Source organism: Triplophysa dalaica, chromosome 14 (assembly GCF_015846415.1).
Source record: "Triplophysa dalaica isolate WHDGS20190420 chromosome 14, ASM1584641v1, whole genome shotgun sequence".
Taxonomy (NCBI): Eukaryota; Metazoa; Chordata; class Actinopteri; order Cypriniformes; family Nemacheilidae; genus Triplophysa; species Triplophysa dalaica.
The window spans coordinates 19,636,810-19,649,563 of NC_079555.1; the positions used below are offsets into that span (position 1 = coordinate 19,636,810).

The window sequence follows — 12,754 nt, forward strand, 5'->3', positions numbered from 1 at the left end:
GAACGTGTTAGTTTAGTAAAAAAAACGTTTCTGCAAAAACGCAGTGGATGGTATGATATAGGGTTTTATACCGTGGCCGCTAGGTGTCACTGCGCTGCAACAGAAGAAAACACATGCAAACACAAAAAACACGAGCAAATTCAGAAAGCATCTCCATTAGTTTGGCGACACATGCCCTGCAAATACTCGCAACACAAACAAACACAGAAACGCGCTGCAAATTCTCGCAACACAAACAAACACAGAAACGCGCTGCAAATTCTCGCAACACAAACAAACACAGAAACGCGCTGCAAACTGCACAGACGAAAACGGAAGTGTTTCCGGGGGACCGCAAAAACTGATGCACCTGATTGGGACGCGCTTCATTTTGACTGTTCAAATTCGTTAGTGGAGTTGTCAGCCACACTGACTATGTCGACTAGAATAAGTTTTTAATCATTTTTTAAACCTTTAAACTTTGTTATAGTGACACTTGTTTAAGTAAGTCGAGCAGTTACTACGTCTCATCGTTTTTGTTAAACTGTTCAAATCGACAGGCTAATAATATCCTACGGACGTACGTTAAGAAAGTTAAAATAAAGTTATAAAGCAACTACCTTCAATGTGGCTGACAACTCCACTAACGAATTTGAACAGTCAAAATGAAGCGCGTCCCAATCAGGTGCATCAGTTTTTGCGGTCCCCCGGAAACACTTCCGTTGTCGTCTGTGCAGCTTGCAGCGCGTTTCTGTGTTTGTTTGTGTCGCGAGAATTTGCAGCGTGTTTCTGTGTTTGTTTGTGTTGCGAGTATATGCAGCGCGTTTCTGTGTTTGTTTGTGTTTTGAGTATTTTGCAGGGCATGTGTCGTCAAACTAATGGAGATGCTTTCTGAATTTGCTTTTGTTTTTTTGGGTTTGCATGTGTTTTCTTCAGTTGCAGCGCAGTGACACCTAGCGGCCACCGTAGTTTTAAGATATTGTTCTGTTGAAAGTAAGGTGTGAAGTGAAATTTTATTGAAACACAGTCACCCCTAACCTCCCTAGACAAGCATACACTCTGACCTGAGTGGTTGGGAATAAGCTCTGTAGTGACAGGTGGAATTGCTGCTCTGCTGTCTGGCATATAGGCGGCGCTGCTGTGCTGATTCGGTGCTGAAGATCTAGAGCAGTGACCCCTTGAACCAAGTTCAGAGGATGACCTGATGAACATGAGAAGAGCTTCACATATGCACTGATATGGGTTTTACCACCAGATGGCAGTATTGACTTTTAGAGAAAGAGCATTAAACACTTCTTTCTTGTGTTTCTAGTGCTAACATTAGCAACATCAAGCTTGGGACATATTACAACGTTTTAATTTAATATTTAGCAGCCTTCGAATTGTTTACATCAGGATCATGAACATGATGTGACACTTGCTATTGTTGCTAGTGTCCTTTTCCAAACTATAAAGACTGTACAATGTAAATATGTTTAGCTGCTAGGACATCATTTTGAACCTTAAGAAGACACTAGCACATACTGTATAATATGTCTTCTGCATGTAAATGCAAAAGTGAACTTAAAGAATGTCTCACTGAAAAAGATAAAAGCCAAAAGATTTGCGTGAAAAAGTAATTATTTAGTTCCCTTTCTGTCGGTCTCTCGACGTTGTGTCGAGAACGACAGATGGGGTTCGCCCTTGAGAACCAATCAACTCTGACTACTATAGAAAAAGGCCAATGAAATTTGGCGAATGCAATTTGCATGCCGGGCTCCGCCCCCGGAAATCCGGTATAAAAGGAGGCCGGCGTGCAGCATTCACTTACCTTTTGTTCTTCAGAGCCATCGCTCATGAGTACAACTCAGGATTCAATCCTCTACAACTACACGCTGGTGCTACGACGTGTTACAGCGGATCGTCCCTTCCTGCAGCGACCTTCCCCTGGGCGTCTCGGCGGTTCCGGAGGTGTTAGAGATTTTTTCTAAAAGTCCTTTTCAGGACTGACTGAGCATTCTCCAGCGCGGCATGTCCCGCTGTTCTCTTGGGTGCGGCACCCTCATCGAGGAGGGGGATGGACACGATCGCTGCATTAGGTGTCTGGGCGTCCAGCACACTGAAGCAGCGTTCGTTGACACATCTGCCTGCACTGCGGGCAGATTGTCATTCAGAAGTTGCGGTCACGGGTGGCTGTCTTCCTACGGGAACCAGCCACCATTTCGTCTGCTACCCGGGCTGTGACATCTGTGGCTACGGCCCCGATGACCACCCACGTTAGCAGCGTTAGTGATACGGGGAACTCTGCGAACGTAAACCCGCCAGCCAAGTGCTCACGGGCCGATCGCACCCCGATTCGCTCTTCTGAACGTTCCCCAACCGGCGGTGGCATACCGTCCGGATCCTCACGCACACACTCGGAAACGATGTGTGACGTAGATGAGATGTCGCTCGCAGCATCGGAGGGAGACTGGCATCCGACTCTGCCGAATCCAAACTCCACCCCCAGCGGTCGAGTTCAGGAGGAAGCAGAAGTGATGTCATCCGTGCTAACCCGGGGATGCGTGGTTCCCGAGGTCGGTGCGCGGTGCAAACCGCGCCCACCCCGGGTGCCATGTTTTTCCCGGAGGTGCATGAGGAGCTGTGTAAAACTTGGAACGCTCCACTCACGGACCGTTCCAGTGAAACCAGCTCCGGCTCCCTTACTTCCCTCGATGGTGAGGCAGCCAAGGACTGCGTCGAGATCCCCCGGGTGGAACGTCCGCCTGCGGTGCACCTGTGCCGCGGACGGCTACCACCTGGGGGGGGATCGACCACTCCTACCGTCCAAAGCACGTAAGACTTCGGCATCACTGGTGTCGAAAGCTTGCGATGTTGCGGGCCAGGCTGCCTCCTCTCTCTATGCCTTGGCCATCCTGCAGGTCCGCCAGGCCAGGGCGTTGAGAGGGCTCCACGAGGGTAAGGCCGACCCGGGTATAATGCAGGATCTCCGTGCCACCGCTGACAGCGCTCTACGGGCGACTAAGGCGGCGGCACGGGCCCTGGGTCGGACGATGTCCACGGTAGTGGTCCAGGAGAGACACCCCCGGCTATACCTTGTGCAGAAGAGTGACAGCAAGGAAGTCCGCTTTCTTGATGCACTCATCTCGCAGGGTGGGTTGTTGGTAACACCGTCGAGGACTGCGCTCAGCAGTTTTTTGACGGCGAAGCAGACAGTGGCAATTAACCACATTTTTTTCACGCCGCGACTCGGCCGCCTACAGGCCTCCGAGATCTCACGTGACGTCTGCTTCCCTGCAACCCAGGACCCTTTCGACATCGGCTCCGGTTCCTGTGCCCCCACAGGCGGCACCCCGGAAGCAGAGGTCGAGGGGGAAACCTCCACCCCGTCAGCAACCTCCTCGCGAGAAGGGACACTGACGGGAAGACCCCAGGGAGAACAACATCGGGCCCGAACCTTCACAGCCACGGCTCTGATCGGTCGGTACGGGACGACTCCTGCCTCGTCACCAAAGCCGGGCCCTTGTTAGGGCTTGGCGCCCACTTACTCAGTGAGTTTTCTGTTCTCCCCGGGTTTACTTGCAGCCGATCGCACACTCCACTGGACTGTGCTCGGCGAACCGACCTCACACCCTGGCGAGGCGTGAGGTCGTACACATACGACAGCCGTCACCACTCTCAAACCGACAGTGCGTGCCGTTGTCCCGCCAGGCAGGTAAGCAGGCGGAGCAAAAACCTTCCCTCCGGGGACTCCCCGCGACATGGTTAGCTCCGCCAGCCGACGAACCACCCCCCGTGGGAATGATGAAGCAGACCGTCCCCTTGGTCACCCTGTCACAGTCCCTGGGAGCTCGAGAGCTGCCCACACTGTCTCGCTGGCTAATGAGGGCGGTCCGTCTTGGTTACTCGATCCAGTTCGCCAGAGACTCACCCAAGTTTCGGGGCATCATCTCTCCCTCTGTCAGAGGCAGGGACGCCTCCGTACTTCGGGTAGAGGTCACCACCCTTCTGGCAAAACAGGCATCGAGTTCGTCCCTCAAAACCAAGATGTTCAGTGGGTCACCACCCACACTTCATCGTTCCCAAGAAAGACGGCGGGTTGCCCCCAAAGGCTGCGTACCCTGAACAGAGCACCTTCACAAGCTGCCATTCAGGGTGCTCACACAGAGGCGCGTCCTGACATCTATGAGGTGTCAGGATTGGTTCGTGGCAATCGACCTGAAGGACGCTTACTTTCATGTCTCGATCCTCCTCGACACCGGCCGTTCCCACGGTTCGCGTGCGAGAGGCGGGCATATCAGTACAGAGTCCTCCCTTTCGGTCTGTCCCTGACCGCCCTTTCTCCCTGAGAGGAGGAAGGCTAGCGGGTACTAAACTATCTCAGCGACTGGCCTATCTTAGCACACTCGCGAGATCTGTTATGTACACAAAGGGACCTGGTGCTCCGGCACCTTGGTCGATTGGGACTCCAGGTCAACCAAGAGAGGGGCAAGCTCTCCCCAGTGCAGAGCATCCTCTTTCTCGGTATGGAACTCAGCTCTGTCACCATGTCGGCACACCTGTCCGCAGTTGTGCCCAACCAGTGTTGAACTGTCTGAAATGAACATTTTAGGCAGACAGCGGTCCCCCTGAAACAATTCAGAGGCTCCTGGGACACATGGCGTCCTCGCGGGTTAATACCCCTCGAGTTGATGCACATGACACCGCTCCAACACTGGTTTCAGAGTCGAGTTCCGAGGAGAGCGTGGCACACCGGCAGCAGGCGCATGGTGATGCCGCCCTGCTGCCGACGCACCATAACCCCTAGTCTTTATGACTTTTTCGACGGACTCAGGTCCCTTTGAGCAGGTTATGAGGCAGGTCGTGGTGACGACTGAAGTCTCCCTGCAGGGGTGCGGTGTAGTGTGCAACGAGCACGCAGGTGGGGTGTTGGACGAACCCCCGCCTGCGCTGGCATATCAATTGCCAAGAGTTGTGGGCTATGCTACTTGCACTGAGCAGGCTACGGCCTCTCGTGCGAGACATGCACGTGCTGTTCCGAGGACAGCACTATAGCTGTAGCGAATACAGATCGTCAGGGTGGCGTTCGCACACAGCAGCTAAACACAACTTGCTCGACGCCTCCTCCGGTGGAGTCAACAGGTGACTCGTTCCCTGCAGGCCACACACCCCGGGCAAACTGAACTAGACAGCCGACGTGCTTTCTCGCCAGTTTATGCCTCGTGGAGAGTGGCGACTCCACCCCCGTGCAGTCCAGCTCATTTGGAGGCTGTTCGGGTAGGCCCAGGTAAAACCTGTTCACCTCCCGTAACACCACCATTTGCCCGCTTGATAGTCCCTGCCCTCGGCACGGATATCCTTGCGCACAGCTGGCCGCGGGATGGGCGGAAGCACACCTTCCCCCCCCAGGAGCCTTCTTGTACAGACTCTGTGCAAGGTCAGGGAGCAGGAGCACCAAGTGTTATTGGTTACACCACACCGGTCTAACCGCATTTGGCCTCAGAGCCGATGCTCTGGACAGCGACTCCCCCTGAACCATTCCCCTGACAGAGGACCTGCTCTCTCAGGGGAAGGACACGTTCTGGCATCCCAGATCAGACCTCTGGAACACCCATGTCTGGTCTCTAGACGGGACGAGAAGATCCTAAGATGGCTACTCCCCCTATACGGCTGAGACCATCACCCAGGCTAGGGCCCCATCTACTAGGCGGTTACACGCCTCTAGACGGTGCCTCTTCTCGTCCTGGTGTCTTTCTCAACGAGAAAGACCCACTGAGGTGCTTGATCAGGATTGTGTTCCCCTCCTCACGAGACTGGAGACTAACATCTCCCTTCCACACTGAAAGTGTATGTAGTCGCTATTGCCACTCATCACGACTCAGTCGGTGGAAAGTTTCTAGGGCAACACGACCTGGTCACCAGGTTCCTAAGCAGCGAGAGGGCGGAATCCGCCTCATCTTCGCTCCATACCCTCTTGGGACCCTAAGTGGTCCTGGGGAGCCTCAGGGCCCCCCAAAGAGCCCCTCGGAGGTTCCGATCTTCCTCATAGAGTAAGACGGCCCTCCTGACGGCGCTCACTTCCTTCAAGAGGGTAGGGGACCACCGAGCATCCTCCGTGTCCCTGGATTGCCTTAAACTCGGCCCTGGAAACTCTCACGTTATCTTGAGACCCAGGCCCGGATGCGTGCCCAAGAAGTTCCCACTACTCCCTCCGGGGCCAAGTGGTGAACTTGCAGGCGCTCCCCATAGGGGAGGAAGACCCAACCCGATTAGTGTTGTGTCCAGTACGTACTGGACCGCACGCAGAGCTCTGAAGCTCTGACCAGCTCCGTGTCTGTTGGAGGACAGCAGAAGGGGAAGGCTGTCTCCAAACAGAGGCTGGCGCACTGGGTCGTGGACGCCGTTACGACGGCATTCCGATCTCAGAATCTCCCATGCCCATTGGCAGTGAGGGCTCACTCCACACGGAGTTTAGCCACCTCCTGGACACTGGCAGAAGCGCCTCTCTAGCAGACATCTGTAGAGCTGCGGGTTGGGCTATGCCCAAACACCTTCGCAAGGGTTAACAACCTTCGCGTAAACCCGGTGTCAGCCCACGTCCTGCGTGGCGACATGTAGGACTGGCATCCGGGGGGGCGTATGCCTGCGAAAGCACCTTTCCACCCTCTAACAGGTTGGGTCAGTGTGCTATTTACCTTTTCTTCTTACCCGAACACATCGCTAAGAAACTGGTACCTCACCAGCCTCCCTTCTTACCCAGACACTGGTTAAGAATAGGCATTCCATCCATCACCAAACAAGCACCCCCTGGGGGCTGGCTGGGCAGAGCAGCCTTCCCCCTTAGGCCGGGATACCATGTGAGCTATCACAGATAGCTCTAACCGGACCTAGTGCTACCGGACGTCTGTAACACCCCCTCCGTGGGCTGTTCCGTCTGATGTATCCTCATGAGAATGGTTCCCACTCCTGGTAACCCATGAGCTTCCCCAGGTGGGCCTCCACCTCGCGGTTAACTACTCAGTCCGCACGTTCCATGCGTTCTCCTCCAAGGACGAGACCATACCTATATCCACCATATTCCTCCCCACGGGTAGGAGGTGGCCTCTGTAGCGCTTCTCTGATTAAGAGTCGCGCTTACCCGGTGTAAACTGATCTGGACGGCCTCTCGCCTATAGAGAGCTAAGGCCCCGTCCGTGAAAGTTACCGGTCAGGGCTGTACCCATCTTTCTCCAAGAAAGCTCTGGAACCCCCCGACCACCACACTGGAAGGTTACAGTCTCACGAAAGCTTCGAGATGACACGCCCAGGCTTGTTACCGTCGCTTCGCTAGAGATTGTGACGCGATACAGCGTTGTGGCGTTTTCCATAGGCAACCCCATCTGTCGTTCTCGACACAACGTCGAGAGACCGACAGAAAGGGAACGTCTTGGTTACGTATGTAACCTCAGTTCCCTGATGGAGGGAACGAGACGTTGTGTCCCTTATGCCACGAACACGTATCGTATTCTGCTGCAGTTTGAGAGGTCTCAGGCTCTTCAGAACAAAGGTAAGTGAATGCTGCACGCCGGCCTCCTTTTATACCGGATTTCCGGGGGCGGAGCCCGGCATGCAAATTGCATTCGCCAAATTTCATTGGCCTTTTTCTATAGTAGTCAGAGTTGATTGGTTCTCAAGGGCGAACCCCATCTGTCGTTCTCGACACAACGTCTCGTTCCCTCCATCAGGGAACTGAGGTTACATACGTAACCAAGACGTTCTTATGCAACAGCAGTCAATGAAAAGTCCCTGCCAAAATAGAAAAAAATGTGTGTATGTGTGTGTATTTGTGAGTGTGTGTGTTCTGACCATCTCAGTGAGTGTTCAGGTGGAGGGCCTGTCCTCGGAGGGATGGGCGGTGGAGGAGACCCTAAAGCCATGTCAGGAAGCTGAGTAAACCTGAATGCCTACGTGAGAAAATACTACTTTAGAGACACATTTAGACGGCTCTTTCCACTTCTAGCAGTTCTTGGCCAGGACCTGTGTCTTGGCAAATTCGTCCCAATCCATTTCGCTAACTGTTTCCTTGATCTCGCTCTCCTTCATGTACCTTCAGCTATGCGATGAAGAATAACTTTGGCCTGCCCAGAAGATCGGGTAACATATTCATACTGTACCGCTGCAGTTTTAATCTTTTAACTGTTGCCAGAAGTTCTTCATAGGGCCTAAAAGATTGTCTGATGATGCCTGGGCTATCCTGGCCACAATTTCTGGTTTGGATATCTCCGATATACAGAAACTTATGGAACAATAAGTTAATATTTTACCATATAATAAAAGTTAATAAAGACTTAAATATTTGATAGAAAGCCAAAATTGCTACAACAAACAAGTCATTAAAAATCCACCGTCAAGTCTGTTTGTAGATATAAAGGTGATCTGCACTTTTAGTAGTGTGTTACTTTGTTAATACATTATGTACAGATATTGGCCAATTATATAATAATTCTTGTAATAAACATTATAATACAGTTAAAAATAAATAAAAAACATTCTTTCTAAATTGAATGATCAGTACAGAAAAGTCATTTCAGAGCCTTAGATTGGTTATTGCTTTTTGATAAATAAAAATGTTTTTTTCTCTTTGGAAAAAGCTCAAATCAATCGTACACATTAGACCAGTAGTGTATATTGACAAGCAAAGCATATTACATTTTGATTTGACCTTAAAACTGCTGAAATAGTTTTTATAATAATTTTGGTGTAAACTGAGAATTGTAAGCGCACCTGTTTGGCCAGGCTGTACTGGTATGAGTCTGGTCTATAGGCAGGCACCCACTGCAGATCTCCCTGTCCTCGACACGTGGTGCCTGGTGCGCTAGTTACCACCTCAGAGTATGGAATGACTGGACCCAGGCCATAAGAGCCCAGCGGCGGATGCTGATGGTGTCTGCTGGAGGCCGTACGGCTAGCTGAAGCCAGACTAAAGGCCTCTTCCAGAAGAAGGTGCATCTGCTGACGGACCTCATCTATAGAGGGTTGAGAGCTCAGCGTGGATGTTTCAGATTGACCTTTCATCTGTAAACCACAACCGTAATAATGACCGCTTTCCACATGGTCCACGTCAGTTTCAGCGATAATCTCTGGCTCAGTCTGCAACACACAAACAAACAAATCAAATGTTTTCACTTCAGAGAATAATAATGCATAATAGGGAGCAGAGTCAACACAAGTTTAAAATGAGATAAAGGTGAATAGGCTAAACAGGAACTGAAAAACAATTAATAGATTATTCATGATGTAACTAACACCATCAGGTTTAGAGGATAACCTGAACAAACCAGTAATAATTCCAGTGATTATTTCATCTGCTCTATAATATCAGGGAATTGTCAACATGAAGAGAAATTATAATATTCAGGCTCATCTGTTTTATAAAAAAAGATGACAAAAGCAAAAATAAAAGATCATTCTTTAAATTCCAGTTAACACTAAGGGGCGGTTTCCAGGAGAGGGATTGGATTGAGAACCCACTGAAAATAGCACCAAATAACAGAAAAAGAGCAAACTTTTAATTGTTACGAATGTTCTGAGACTTGAAGGGATGAGGAACTAAATGCAGATTTATTGATACAAGTCGCAGGCAAAGGACAAGGTTTACAACGGCAAAGACCAAACCAAGATCAAAACACAGTACTCCAACAAGGGTAGAATGCTCATTAATGCAAAGGTAACACATACAAGACTCCGTAACCATGGAATGTGACAACAACAGGGTATACATACACAGAGTGATACAGGTTAACAAGACACAGGTGATTGTGATCAACATAATGAGTCCAACAATGGATTATGGGAAGTGTAGTGTGAAATGGCAGCCCGGGAGATGAGAAGAGTGCCCTCCTGTGGAGCATAAGGGCACTTCGGCTGGTGAATGTGACATTAATGATGTAAAGAAAAAAAATACAAAAACATGAATAAATATATTAATTTGGCAGATACATAATTCGACAGCTACAGTGTTTTCACTGAAAAAAATTAAACAAACAAAAAAACCAGCAGAGGGAATAAATGATGTTTAAGACAATTGACATGTTTTTGTCATATTTAAATGTATTAAAACAATTTAATACATTAAAATAATAAAAGCAATAAAATTACAGTTTTTGAATGTGTTCCTATTTCTGTACCATTATGTCATAGAGTGTACTAATAGTGCTTGCACAGTATAATAAAATGGTTATAGCTTAATAAGAATGCCACTGTCCCTGTTCGCTAGCAGTGATTTTTAACAATCCTCTGCAGATAAAATGTTGTAAAAAATCTAAAATAAGGTGTGCCGTGACAAGACTGAGAAAATCATAAGCTACAAGAAAGCAAATATGATCCTGAGACAGCATTGCTATTCTGAGACACTGCATGCATAAGTTTTTTTTCTACATTCTCTCTCGACCCACATTACTGATTTAATTTGTTACCTTTTCATAACGTGTCCTCTGCGGTTTAATTGGACCGAGTGAATTCAGAAAGTCCAAGTAAAATAAAGTGATGCAATGGGCTCACTGGCTATCTAGGTTATTATGCAACAATAATTACTTAAATTACTCATTTTTATTAAAACGCACACACAGATACTCATAAAACACACAACCATAACACAACAGAACATCAGTGCTTTGCAGTCTGTCAAACATCCATCCCTGTTGGATTAACAGTGTGGGAGTTGTGTTTATTCATCAGATGATTGTGGTCTGCAGCGAGAGATGAGAGAGTAAGAGAGAGAGCGACAGTAATTATAGACTGCAGCAATCCACCAACCTGATGTAACTTATTTTATCTCTCCTGTTTCACACACTCCAGCACATCACTCCATTTTTGTCTATACCGTGTAGTACTAACATTGTGTCAAAAATCTGTAACCTCAGAATTTGAGTTCACATCTTTCCTTATCTCTTTCATTCTTTTGCGACATGTGAGAGGTGAGGCACTCACAAGAGCTCTGGTGCAGCCCATCATATTAATCACCCCCTTTACAACACAGACCGTCAAGAATGAGAATCTGCAGTAATCTAGCCAAAGGCAATGTGTTTATACCATAATCAATGGAACTGAAGCCATTTGTCACTAAGATTACAGATGAACAGACCATAGCATAACTCATAGTGTGAGGACAAAAGCAAATACAGTATTGTTTAAACTAAATGCAAGAGGGCAAATATGTTTTTCTGTGAGCGTAAACAGCCAAGGGTTATTTCAAATAAGAGAGAGTCAGCGTGTTTACAATTGCTGAGAAATGCATCCAGTAAGCGTAACTTCAGTAAATTTTACTTAATAAGATCTGAGATCAAAATGTCCACAGTATGTGCCACTTATTCTGTCCTGGCAATTTCATGTTTTTCAAGCTTACGCGTTTGGTGGAATCCTGTACATCTGTAATTCAAACCCTAAGAGTGTGCTTCTGTTTCCATAGAGACACACCTTCACAATCATGCAGCTTGTATTCAAAAAATCTTTTCAGTGCATTCATTTGCTGGAAAAAATCTGCTGACTTCAGATTTGTTGTGATACAGGTACATGTGGCATCACAGCCAGGTCCTGAGAGGGCATGTAGAAGCAATTAATACCATGTGGATGACATATAACTTGATGCCCCCAGGAATTAACAACACACTGAGACCAATGGCATTCATTCAGAAAGAGAGAAAAGAAAAGCATTCATCCAGAAGGAAGAGATAAAGCCAACAATTCTGCTTCCTGAACAAGAGAATTGGCTCCTGAATATGGGCTGGAGTAGGACAATGCTGATGGATGTCAATAAACAATTTATCCTTCCACCGAAGATTTCCACCATGTCAATTCTACAATTGTTTATTGAGTATTTGAAGAGTCTGAACGAAGCATGAATAGAAAAATATTATGTCATGTCAGTTTGCTATCTTGTGCACATGTACCAAACACTCTTATAAAAGCAGAGGTTGATCTGGGAGAATTTGTGAATTACAGGTCATTTTACATTTATGCATTTGGCAACTTAAATTCCATTATACATTTGTTTCTGATTATGTGCAATCCCCTGGGATCGAACCCATCTCTTTGGAGTTGTTAACGACATGCTCTAACCACTGAGCAACAGAAAAGCACAGAATATGATACAGTATGGAGTACTACAAAGATCAGTTTTCAGACCACTGTATTTCTCCTTGTATGTCATTAAAATGAAATTGTGTGCATATAAAATATAATTGTAATGATTGCAATCTGGCATTTAAAAGTCACATTTTCCATGCATTCTTCCATCTTATTTAGAATATTCATGATGCCAAGAATATATCTTTGTAATACTGTATTGCTGTCTGGGTGCCCGACAGGGTCATTGAATAATCTTTTTTTTGTTCAAAAAGCTATCAAAAGCTAGTTCTTACCAGAGTAAAGAAATATGATCATATAAGCCAATATATCATAATTTAATATCATTTATTGTCAGTGCATTGGTTTTGTTTATATTTTAGAATTTTGCTAATTACTTACAGTATAAAGAATCAGTATTTAAGTAAGATGTTGTCAGACTCTAGTCAATCAAACACATTGTGGTTGCACAATTCTAGACAGTTGAAAATACACAGAACATAAAAATCCTGAAAGGGCTGAAAATCTTTTTTTCCTTTTTGTTACCTAAAGTCTAAGACAGCTTTCTAAAATAACTTTAATTAACATTAAATAATTTGTATAATATTTAAAGGAGTAGCTCAGCCAAAAAATGGTCCCCACTGACTTTCCATAGTAGAAATAAAAATAACTATGGGCAAGTCAATGGGGACCA

At 47.3% G+C, this 12,754-nt stretch overlaps 1 protein-coding gene across 3 annotated transcripts in view; it reads right to left on the reverse strand.

The window, feature by feature from the left end:
- The window catches only part of kiaa1549lb (KIAA1549-like b), an 85,343-nt gene that overhangs the window by 4,054 nt on the left and 68,535 nt on the right, over positions 1-12,754 (reverse strand). For all 3 annotated transcript variants that reach the window (XM_056766764.1, XM_056766763.1, XM_056766762.1), the window contains 3 exons: positions 8,722-9,087; positions 7,804-7,901; positions 1,044-1,180 (listed from right to left, as the gene is read on the reverse strand). In XM_056766764.1, coding sequence (XP_056622742.1) covers positions 1,044-1,180; positions 7,804-7,901; positions 8,722-9,087 — 601 coding nt within the window. The remainder of the gene's footprint in view (positions 1-1,043; positions 1,181-7,803; positions 7,902-8,721; positions 9,088-12,754) is intronic.